Source organism: Penaeus monodon, chromosome 37, assembly GCF_015228065.2.
Source record: "Penaeus monodon isolate SGIC_2016 chromosome 37, NSTDA_Pmon_1, whole genome shotgun sequence".
NCBI lineage: Eukaryota > Metazoa > Arthropoda > Malacostraca > Decapoda > Penaeidae > Penaeus > Penaeus monodon.
In genome coordinates, this window is record NC_051422.1 from 22,255,666 (window position 1) to 22,268,165 (window position 12,500).

General features: G+C 50.7%; 1 protein-coding gene across 1 annotated transcript in view; it reads left to right on the top strand.

Annotated features, from left to right (window-relative positions):
- LOC119596098 (G1/S-specific cyclin-D2-like) overlaps positions 1 to 12,500 on the top strand; it is a 46,453-nt gene that overhangs the window by 16,516 nt on the left and 17,437 nt on the right. The window contains exon 3 of the mRNA XM_037945237.1: positions 503 to 659. Coding sequence (XP_037801165.1) covers positions 503 to 659 — 157 coding nt within the window. The remainder of the gene's footprint in view (positions 1 to 502; positions 660 to 12,500) is intronic.

The window sequence follows — 12,500 nt, forward strand, 5'->3', positions numbered from 1 at the left end:
GTTCCTGGTGCCGCGCGCAGGTGGTGGTCTCCTGCCGGCCCTCCTCCGCCGTCTGCCTACAGAGGGAGACTCTCGTGCCCTGCCTAGGCCTGTGTTGAGTTTAGGCCTAGGGCACAGCGCCTCCTGACCAGGCCCAAGGGTCGCCCGTGCCTGTGTAAATCTCTCTCCGGCGATTTAGAGCAGGCAGTCAGAGCAAGCAGTCGTGAATAGGGCGCAGACTGACGGGTGTTTGTCGCCGCCCGTTGAATGAAAGAGAAAGGAAAAATTGATGGGTCATGTTTAGGTCGGGGTGTGTGTACGCGCGTTCGTGTGTGTGTATGTCGGTGTGCGTGTTTTTGCATGTGTTCCGGTGCATTTCGTCATGCACGTGGGGAAGTCTAGCGGAAGGAATCTAAGCCGACTTTCCATCTTTAATCTCAAATCTTTTATCAGTACATTTTCTTTTCAAACATTAGCCTATTCTTCCGTCGTCTAACCCGGGTTCTCTCTTTGTGCCCAACAGAGCTGGGAACTCCTGCTGGTGTCCAAGCTCGGCTGGGACCTGTCTCCTGTCACGGCCGGGGACTTCGTGGACCACCTCCTGAACCGGGTGCCCGTCCTGGCGCGGGAGCCCATCGTCAGAAGGCACGCCACCACCTTCGTCGCCCTCGCCGCCACCGGTAAGCCACGGACGGAGTTGCGTCTCGGCCTCGGAAAGTGCTGCTGTTCGAGACGAGAAGTGTACTGTTCATTTCTTAATAGTTCTAAATCAGTTTCTTATGATTCCTTGTTTATTAAAGTCAGAAAAAAAATGTTTCGCTCGTCACACAGCACATTCCGAAGTCCGTGCTAGTTTATTGTTTTAAAAGTTCCCATATTTGGCGCGATAATTCCACCACACAACAGAATCGGGTCGCGGGAAGTACAGCAATGTAGCAGCTCCCGTGTTATCTGTTATCATCACGGATGTCGTAGGTGTTATCGTGTTTATGAGCCACTGTTTTATGTCAACAGCGCCGCTCCAGCCGCTGATAGACAAAGCAGCCCCAGCAGCTGTCAGGATTTAGGAGCTTATCTGCGTGTTTTGTCACGGGCTCTACTTTATTGTCCGGTGATATATTATTAGGCAATGCTCATTATAACCAAAAAATCCGTCCGCGCACGTGGGCCCTTTCAACTGTGGACGGGGGAGGGTGGCCGCGATCCACGGAAATTTTGCTCGTCGATTTCTCGGGAACCTGGGAGTCGCTTGGTTTCGAGGGAGAGGATTTCTAATTCATCATCCTGAGAGATCAGACATGGGTCCTTAACTGAGCTAATTATGACAATTGTGTTAGAGGATTAAATGATGTTGCATTAATATTCATGTAGTCGCGCAACACCGGCCTCCCGAGCGAATTGCCCTGACCCTCCCGATCGATCGACCAATCAGGAGCCAGCATCCGACATGTGTCTTTACGGGTTGCCTCGTGTTGTCCTCGCCGAGTAGCGCCTGTCTTTTCCTTTTCTGTTGAAATAAAGCGCGTTTTATGATTAGATTCAAGTATAATGCAGATAAAAGTGTAATATTCTAAAAGTCGTGATACGGTTCGATACGCAGTATAAAAGTTCCGTACGTGTAGGCACCCTCCTCCTGGCGCGTTCCACGGACCAATGAGCGGCCGGGAACATCCAGCTGGCACCCGCCGCCGGCCAATCAGCGCGCTCGCAGCCCAACAGATGGACGTGAATACGACCTATCAAAACTCACCCGAGACCCATAGACCCGTTCGGACGGCTGGTGTATTTTAGAGGGAACAAAATGCACTTATTGAGCGCAGTGGATTGCACGATGACAAGAGACCCCCCCCCCCACCTCTTTCCTACACAACGCGATAAAATTCAGTAGCCTCGAGTATTTCATGTAAGAGTTGCTGCCTTTAGGGCGGGCACCCGAAACCTACCCTCCGACGCCCCGAGTGTCAGATGCCCGCCGGCAGATGTGGGTTGTGTACCCTCACAGTATAGTCCAATTCGTGGTGTATTCAGGGGTATTGATGGGTGACGACGGCTGTGAGCTGGAACACCTGAACTTCAGAAGTGTGCGGGGTCTGTCAGCGCGGCCGCGGGTGTACTGTTACACTGCGCTGGTACACCCATTACCCTCTGTTTGTACATCTTGCGGGCCTTCTGTACGTCGTTAGTGCGCTCCTTCCGCGTCATGGATAGGCCCACCTGGACTAAGTTTAGTTTTTGTTTTCGGTCGTTTTTGTACACTGCAGTTTCCCCTTAATCCCGTTCGCCACCTGGTGTCGGCGGCCGCAATCTCTCTGCATTAGTTACACGTAGGGAGAAGGAGAAGGGAGAGGGATAAGCTAGAAAAAAATATATATGTGCCTTAGCCTGAGTCTACAAGTAAATGCAGGATAAAATACCGCAACGCATTAAAACGTAATTTGTTCAGCTTGCCATTGAAAGAGGTTTTCGAGGGAAGGCGAGATAGGATAGAGGAGGGGGGGAGGGGGAGGACGGGGATGAGGAAGGCGATGTCAAGCCCAGAGGATGTCATGGATGCAGGTCTTAGCGAGAAGGAGGAAAGGGCGATAAAAAAAAGGAGGAAAACTAACCATCTACAGCTGTGGGAACGCTTTTTTCACACTAACCCGCCTTCTTATGTGTGTAAACAGAGATTCGGCCTCACGAAAATCTCGCCTTTAAGAGTGGCCGGTCTGAGTGGTATTCCTTTGACATTTTCCCTCCCTTTCTGGCGTCTCTTTTGGGGGTCTTAACGTCCGGAGAGGTGACGTGATCTTATTCCTTTCCCTTTGACCAAATCGTATTTTTTTCGCGAAAGTTATGGTGCGTCTTTGACTCTTCCATTTCTCCCTTTTAACTCTTTATCGTTTGTTTTTACTGTGTCTGTTTATGCCAGACTCTTTGGTGTGCAGTCGCCCCCTTCCTCTCCCTCTCTCTCTCTCTCTCTTTCCCTTTTTTATCACCCCTTGCTCTTTATGCTCCGTTTAGCCATGCTCCTCTTGTGCACCTTTCTTTTTTTCTTCTCTCTCTCTTTCTCTCTTGCAGCTCTTCAAAGGGTCATCGTTTATTTAGCTCTCCCCCTCTCCCCCCCCCTTCCCCTCGATAATTAGCATCTGAATATCTCCCAACAGCATCCTGTGGCATCCAGCTTCACTTCGGGAGATGAAATTGTTACTTTTGCGTAATGAGCGGATGTTTGGTTCGGACAAACATACGCACACGATATATATAGTGTTTCTCTCTCTCTCTCTCTCTCTCATTCTCTCTCTCTCTCTCTCTCTCTCTCTCTCTCTCTCTCTCTCTCTCTCTCTCTCTCTCTCTCTCTCTCTTCATTCTTTTCTCTCTCTCCTTCGCGCAATTACTCCCTCCTGTCCCCTACCTTCTCCCTCTCCTCACTCCACTCTCTTATCATTCTCTTTCCTCTCCTTCTTTCCGAACAGCTGCAGTTACGCCGTACTGAGGCGACTTCCCCCCCCCCCCCACGCCCGAATCATGAAGCCTATTGTCAAGATTCCTATCATGGCGGTGTTGGTATGCAGGTGTTACAGCACATTATGGGATGGATGCTCCTACCCCCCCCCCCCGGAACGCGGCGAATGAAATGCAACGACTGATATTCACTGAGATCTCTATCATTGCAGTTTATGCTGGTCAAACCAGGCGAATGGCCTATTCGCGGAGCCCGTTCCAGCCTATAGATGCTGATGGAATCACGAAGTCGATATATATTAGTAATCTAAAATCCGGGGCACATGGCTTTAGGGCCCTTCCAGACAATTGTACATGCGAGAGGAGGGAAGAGGAGCGGAGGGTGGAATTTAGAAGAGTCTACAATTGGCGCGACTGACGCCAATGTAGCGAGAGGGAGAGAGAGAGAAGAGCGAGAGATGAGGATGAGAGAGAGAGAGAGAGGGGAGGAGAGAGAGAGAGAGAGAGAGAGAGAGAGAGAGAGAGAGAGAGAGAGAGAGAGAGAGAGAGAGAGAGAGAGAGAGAGAGAGAGAGAGAAAGAGAAGAATGAAAGAGGGAGAGACTACGCAGGTCCCTCCTAAAGAATACTAAACTCAGTGTCCCTTCTTTCCCTCCCCTCCCCACCCCTCCCCCCTTCGCCCCACCCACCCAGGGGCTCCAGCAACCAGCAAAAACACCCCTCTACTTGTGGGGGCAAAAAGTTCCTCCAGTGTTCACTCGGCCATAAGACTTTTTGCACGATTTTGCAAATGAATGAACGCATTTACTACCTCACAAGAGTCTGCTGGAGTCTCTTCAGTTGCGAAATTAGGGCACCGCAAATAAATCATTTTTTCTTCGTTATTTTTCATTTTTCTCATTTCGTTTTTCGGTCACCTGTCCTTAGCCCTAATGTCGGCTTTCAGTCTCCTCTCAAAAGAAAGAAAAGAAAAGAAAAAAAAAGAGGAAGTTAAATCATGTGCCGTCAAGATTTGCCCGCCATTGGCAAGCGATCCTTCAAGGACAAGAATTAATACCGACTGAACAAGAAAACGGGAAAAAAAATCTCTTTTTCTTTTGGTCTGTCTCAATCGTCGGTAAAAGGCGACCTTGATCGATCTCGAACCAGCCAGCCCTCGGGGGAGATTTAGGAATAATAACCTTACAACAAAAGAAAAATGAGAAAAGGGGCCCAAGGAGAAGGAGGAGGTTGTCGTCTGTGAGGCACCGGCGTCTTCCCGAAGCTGAAGACGAAGGCGAATGGCGGAGGCGCGACGGAGCACAGATGGCCGATGGATTGGCAGCGGTCGCGTGGCCGCCAGGAACTCTCGGAGCATTTTCCTCTCTCTCTTCCAAAAGACATTTTCATAAATCGACTCGTTGGCAAAGACTGTGTCACTCCTCTGAATGTTGGCCTTTTGGGCCTTTCTCTTCCGCGAGAAAAGAGTAAGAGAGAAGGGAGAAAGGAGGAGGACCCGAGAGACACAGAACGCATAGACAGGTTAATGTTTCACTCAAGCTCATTCCTGTGCCCGGGACTTCCTGTCATTGTCTCCCTTAAACAGTCCTCGGTTTATGGCGTCCGACACCCCCGCCAGACCGCACGACGCACACCGACCTTACGAAAGAGCTATCCCTGTTATCTTAAGCATGCGACGCCCTTCAAGGGGCTGCGGGAGGAAGCTGCGGCCGACGACTCCTCCGTGACGGACGACCTGCGGAGCGATTGACGACACGGAGAGGGGGGGGAGGTTCAGCTTACCTAAGAAGAAAAGGGACAGTTTAATTCCCTCTTTTTTAAGGACATTCCTGAGGCGCAGATGGTGACTTCAACGCTTTCGTAAATACCTATCTTCATCGTCTTCCTCCCGATCGCCATCCTCATCATCTGTTATTATTCTTGTCATACCCTTATTGCTCCCCTTCTTCCTCCTCTTCCCCTTCTTCCTCCCCTTCCCCTTCCTCCTCCTCTTCCTCCTCCTTACTCGCAGCATAATTACGTATCATAACACTCCCCTTTAATTAATGACTGGTCCGTTCAGGCGAGTCCTCAGGGTACAAAGACTTGATAGCGCGGCGCCCCAAGCTACCCGCACGCGAACCAGGTGACGTGGGACTCGAACCTCGGCCTCAGGCGATGTGCCGAACTGGTTTCATGTGTGTGTGTGTGTGTGTGTGTGTGTGTGTGTGTGTGTGTGTGTGTGTGTGTCCGCTATTTGTGTACGCGGGTGTGTGTGTGTGTCTGCGTGTTCTCTTGGTGCACGTGTGTTCAGAAGTGTAAGAGTGAAAGGATAAGCCTGGTTTTTCTTTCTCTCGGTTTCCTTTTTCTGTGATTCCAAATTTAAGCTGACTTTCTTATTTCATTCCTTTTTTTTTGGGGGGGGGGGGTTCCTCTGAATTCAGTCTTGGTGATGGGCGATTTTGGGTTTTTTTCAAAATTTAAATGTATAGCTACAAGTCTTTTCCTTGCCTTAATGTCCATGTTACGTACCAACCAGCCTGGGGTTTCTTAACATACGATCCAGAGCGATTAAAACGGTCAGTCATCATATTGCTCGCGGATTTATCCTACTTAAGGGGGATTTACCATCTTGGGCTCTATGCATTGGTGGGATAACGTCGGTAATCCCTTTCTGAGGACTCGAATCGCGCCGTCTCAGGAGGGACTTAGAAAATCGGTTTTGAAGTTTAATAAAAATTCAAGTGGAGCGGAACGAATGAGAAAGAAAGAGGGAAATAATAATGATAATAAGGAGAAGGAATAGCGTCGATATGCAGGTCGGTTTTTGGGTCTGGGATTCGGTCGAGATTCGTTGCGACTTTCTTGTTATCTTGGAGGAAAGCAGCTGCGTGGATATTGTGTTTTGACGATCATGTGCCATTTTGGGGAATAATGTTTCCGGTTATAAATCGTCTATCACCGTTTTTTTTTCTTTTTCTTTTTAAATGAGAGGGATGGCGGAGAGTGCTGGTGCTAATGATGACGAGGTAATGAGACAGCTGGAGCTCACAGCCGCGAGAAGGCTTGGCGTCCGAGGCGATCGACAAATTTATCGCCGCGGACAAAACGACGCTTTCTTGCGCGATCGGCGTCGGGCAAACAAGCGGCGTGTCTCCCGGCGGGGCGCGGCGCTTATCGGCCGAGATCCAGCAGCCGATCCACCGCCGATACGACACCCGATGGCCGAGACACGGCAGATGCCCTGATAACTCATCGGGACGCCGAGTCCTGCATGTACCTGGTGTGGGTTTTGTAGTTATAAATAGCATGGCCACGCGTCCCCTTTGTGCCCACAGCCCCACACGCCCCCACACTTCTAATCCTGGCAGGCCACAGTCAGACCGAGGCGAGCGGGAATCCGGTCCTTCGGGCGGGGCTCCGCAAGGGCGACAACTGCCGAAGGAGGTCGCATGCCCTTTGTTAGTTTTGATAGAGAGCGGTCGTGTCCTCCGGAGTCTAGGAAAATGGCCGAAATTTCGGAATTAGTCCAGCATTGTGCGGGCGGGCTATAAACCCTTTGACGTTGGCTGGAAAGAGTTATAAACATTTTGAGGCCCGCGCGCCCGTGGTTCCGTTGCCTTTTCCAATTATATCTGCCAATGTGTTTACAGATTTGTGTGTTTGAGTATCTGGCCGGCGTGGAGGCCGAGGGCGGGGAAGGGGCTTCGGCGTGAAAGGCAGAGGAGAAGGTTCTAGTCGCCCCCCCCCCCCCCGACGCTCCTTTGTCGGGGTGTCGGATACGGCGACAAGGAGACGGATAGCCTTCATTACGGACGGCAATTAAACTCCCGCCGGATAGGAGGCGCAGGCCGCGAGAGCGAGGCCGAAGCCGCAAATTATATAAGACTCCTCGGCGGCGCTGTGACATTCTCACGCCACGGCGGCCACGCCTCCGAGACCCCGGGGGCGCCGTCGCCAACCCTTCCCGGCCGCTCGGGGGGCGCGCGGGGCCTGCGAAAATTACGGAGCTATTCCTAATTTTCAGGGACATTAAGGCCCATGATGTTGTATTTTTAGGGTAACCTGGCGATCTGCTCCACAAGCCTCGCGCCGCTCACTCGCCAACCCGTCCGGCGGCCGCTGAGTAAACACGCCCTTGTAACCGCCGTCGCTCTCGTAGGCCCAAGACCTCGCCTAGGCCTACGCTGCCCCCCTCCCTCCCTCCCTCCCTTCCCCGCCCTCCCACCCTTCCCCGCCCCCCTGACCCTCGGCCCCGACACTCGCTGCGCAAACTAGTTATGTCTCCATTAAGCAAAGGTGCCACGGAATTCAGGTGATTACCATGTTTACACGCGCCCCGGGCCGCGGACGGACGGGTTGCGCGAGAGGACTTTTCCCGTTCAAATTTCTCCCTCAAATTTCACATCCCGGGACCGCAAATGGCCAATAGGGCTTACTAACGATTCCTAACGACGGTCATTTAGGTGTGTGCGTCCCTTCCATTACGCATCATTTAATGGACAACCCAGGTATATACTTCGTCTTCATTTTCTTCTTCTTCTTCTTCTTCTTCTTCTTCTTCTTCTTCTTCTTCATCTTCATTTTCTTCATCTTCATCTTCATCTTCATCTTCTTCGTCTTCGTCTTCGTCTTCTTCTTCTTCCCTTTTTCTTTCTTTCTTTATTCGTCTGTCTCTCCGTATGTGACTCATGCCAGGTCGCAGCAACTCCCCCGACCACGTCAACCGCAGCGAAGCACACCTATTCACGCCCACACAACACGCCCTCGCACAAACCAACACGCTCGTAACAAATATATCCCCTCCCCCCCTCGCCCTGTTATCCGCCCTGGCCTTTCACGCAGGGCCCGTCACCCTATGTCACCCGTCACCCTATGTCACCCTCGACCACCCGCTCTCCCTCGGGACAAGGCGGCGCATCTCCTTGAGGAATCGTCGGTTTCTCCTGTTCTTCCTCACTCCTCTTCTTTTTTTTTTTGCTTTTACTTCTCGTCTTCCTGTCTTCTCATTCCTCTTTTTATTTCTTCTTCTCTTTCTTCTTCGTCTTACTCTTCTTCTTCTTGTTCTCCTCCTCCTCCTCCTCCTCCTCCTCCTCCTCCTCCTCCTCCTCCTCCTCCTCCTCCTCCTCCTCCACCTCCACCTCCTCCTCCACCTCCTTCTCCACCTCCTCCTCCTCCACCTCCTCCTCCTCCTCCTCCTCCTCCTCCTCCTCCTCCTCCTCCTCCTCCTCCTCCTCCTCCTCCTCCTCCTCCTCCTCCTCCTCCATCAGGGCATCGATCCCCCGCCGAGGTGCGGTTGGAGGTGTTCCGCTGCCTGTAACTCACCCAGCGGCCTCCATCTCGAGGTCCGCGGCCTCCAGCACGCAGGAATGTGTCAGGTGGGGGTATGGTGCCCCCCCCCGGCATGCTTGTGGATTGTGATGATGGAAATGATGACCAATGATGGCTGTGTTGGAGGCTGTGTTGGAGGCTGTGCTTCGACTTGCGTTGTCTTAAATCGAACATGTCTGAATGCTGAATATGCAAATTAGATTTGTACGGAAAGAATGATTCGCAAGATGTGGTGAGGCGGGTGGAGAAGTGGTGGGGGGTGGGAGGAGGCGGAGGAGGAGGTGGAGAAAGGAAGTGAGGTCTTAAGATACACGTCGTTAACTCGTGGGCAAGGAGGAGGGGCGTGTCCAGCCAGGCATATGGGCGTGGAATGGGCGGTTAGACCAATACCCAGTCCCCCCTCCCCTTTCCCCTACCCCCCCCCCCCCCCGCTGAGTCGTGCCATACAACCACACCGTCTCAACCGCCATCATGGACTTGACCGCACACCAGCACCTCCGCCCGCAGTCCAAGGCGCCCGTGAGATATCTCTGTGCGTCGTTATCTACGTCTTCTTCCTCCGCTGCTTCGGGATGCCCTTATTTGTCTTCGTTTCTCGGGCTTTTGAACTCGCTTATCTGATATCTCTTATCTCCCGAGTCAGGCTGCGCATTTTTCTCGCTCTTTCTTTTCCTTTTAAGGCTTTCGTCCGTTTCATTCCCTTTATGCATTTCAAGAATTATACTTTCCTTAATAATCGCAGCGTCAAGCAAAGTCATTTTTACAGCATTGTCCTGATCAGAAAGAATGAATTCGTCACAGATATACGTATCTTTTTTTTTTTAGAAATCGGAAAACTTTGTTCCGAATTCCACCGAATGTTAAATTATTTCCTTTGTCGATTTCTTTGTTAACAGCGTCTCGCCAAACGCTTAGCCACATCAACGGCAAACAAAGTAACCGATGAATGACCAACGTAACCGCACGGGGCATACATGGCGCCGAGGAAGGAGAAAGTTTTAGACCCGGGTTGTGGTTTCGACTTTTCATTTCTTTTTTTTTTGCGGTTTTTACTCGTTTTTTTTTTGTGTATGGTGACATGGGTAAGATGTTTGAGTTTTTTTTTTATATTATTTGATGTAACTGATACGTGTCGGATATCGAGTTGTTCGTGATGCTTCTGATATAAGGGTGACGTAACTCCAGCAGGAAATAGACAAGCGGAGGAACGTGAGTCGCGTGTATAAATTTGCACTTTGATTTTTAAAACCGTTTCCAGATAAACAGGCGCTAATGAACGTGTGTGTGTGTGTGGGGGGGGGTATGAGTGTGTTCCCATGAGGTCATCTCGCCTCAGCCCGATCTCGCGGACTACGAGATAATACGAGAAACGACGTTCATCACATAGGACAGTGAAAGAATACCCGGATGTAAGGGAAGGGGAGGAGGAGGAGGAGGAGGGGAAGATTTCTACCATTTCAGGTTTTGGGTTTTCCCCTCGCAGCCTATGGAATCTGTCGCGGCCAGAGGGGAAGTGTTGATGTATGGCGTCCGGCGCGAGGGGAGAGAAAACGGGCAGAGGGGGTCGGAGTGGGGTACTCTCTTTCAATTTTCTTCTTCGTTGATTTTGTGCGTTTGCATCGCTTTGCATGTTTGGCAGAGCTCTACGTTTGCACACCCTTGAAAATGTGTTTGCTGAGAAAATGGCACAGTGAATTAAATTGGCTGAGGGGAGGAGGTGGTCACGTGCAAGGTGTGAGAGGCTACGCTGACTAATCAGGGCAGCCAACCGCACCGCTCGTGTCTGACCGGAAGTGACGTCAGGAAACAGGGTTGCTGATGCTGATGAGAAGGCAACATACTCATTTTCCAGAGCAACTTGCAATCCGGTTTCGCATTTTGTTATAAGGCAGACATCAATTTAAAAAAAATCACAGAGAACGTAACCATACAGATATTTTTTTTTATATCACTAAAAACAAACACAGAATCGAACGCCACGCAGACACATCCTCGCCTGTACTTCCGGTGTTCGACGCAAAATATATTGTTACGGGAGACCATTTTTGCGGACGAGTTGTCGAAACGGAAGCAAAATACGCGCGTGCGTAGGGTGGAGTCGTTTAAAAGTCCGGGAAACCAACGCCTCTGTCACAATTATATTAAATTATAGGGATGCTGGAATCCACGCCTATGTGGTGTTAGAGCTTATTCAATTTTGTGTTTATTTAGTTTTTACTAATTGTTTGCTATTCTTTGGGCAACTATGATTCGTTATGGATTATCTAATGTGTAATAATTCAATCTGTGAGGATATGAGTTAGAAAGGATACAAATGGAGAGGATCCGACACCATAAATTCCCCTGACACGACGTGCGACCTCACACCCAAGCGCACTCCCGACCGCAGACCTCGATGCTCATTTGTCACGTGTGGGCCAATCGCGTCACAGATAAAAGTTTTTCACAGCAGTGCACGGCCGAAAAATTGAACTCATTTTGGTTGAGGATAACAAGAATAGATGTTAAACACACACACACACACACACACACACACACACACACAGATATAAATAGATAGACATTGATAATCGCCGGATTTGAGACCACACACAATAAGCTCTTCTTGAAGACGACCATCCTAAGAAGAGATTTAGTTGTAAACAGGGCTCGGGCAAGGATTTAAGCATGTTAATCCTGCACAGTCCTTTTGTTTCTCGTCCTAGCTTTGACCGCAGGTTCCATTCCTTCGCTAAATCCCCCAAAATGCCGGCGTTGGTCCCGCTCCCTTGTATAATGCCTTGGAGAATGCTGTAAATACGAGGCTGGAACACGTAGGCTGTGCGAGCGGGTGGGATTTTCATGCTTTGTTGGGCGGGGAATGTGTGTATGTGTGTGTGTGTGTGTGTGTGTGTGTGTGTGTGTGTAAGTGTGAGTGTCAGCGAGCGACCGGGTGAGTGAGTGTCTGTCTGTCTGTCTGTCTGTGATCGTCTGTGTGTATATGCGTGTGTGCGTGCGTGTGCGTGTCGCCTTTGTGTGCACGGGCGTTGTTTGTGTTGGCACGAGTAGGTCCTGTGTTTCTCGCGGAGGCCGAGCCATTGAGGGCGGGAACACGTGCTCGTCTCGACCGGGCAGCTGAAGGGTTCTCTCGGCCGTGATTACAGCCTCGTCTATGGGTGAATGGGGGCGGGCCGAGGGGGCGATTGTGCGACCAAAGAAAGCTGATATAATAGCCCTAATGGGTGGAGGTGGAATGAGGACTCGAGAAAGAGAGGGGGTGGAGCGAATTACAGAGGAAAGAGAAAGAGAGAGTGAGGAAAGGGGAACAGAAAGACTGTGGCTATGGGTATTTGGTTACTGCTCAACAAGGCATAGACCGCAGCCTCCCTCTTGCCCCCTCCTCCTCCTCCTCCTCCCTCTTGCCCCCTCTTCCTCCTCCCTTGCCCCCTCTTCCTCCTCCCTTGCCCCCTCTTCCTCCCCCATACCCCCTCCTTTCCCCACCTTCCTCCCCCGACGAGTATTTGAGGAGGAATTTTGATGCAGCCGGAGATACCAATCCAAATTGTGGGTTCTCGTCTTTTGTCGCCATGCCGCTTTTTTTCTTTCCTTTTTTTCTTCTCCTCTCTCTCTCTCTTTTCTCGTTCTATCTCGGGGAAATCTCGGGGAGGATGTTTAAAAAGCGAAAGGTTGTGCATTTTACCTTGGCCTATTTTGAGTGTGTCTTTGATGACTGCTGCTGATGAAAGAAAAAGTGAAAGTTGCGTTAGTATGTCGATCATTTAAAAATCTG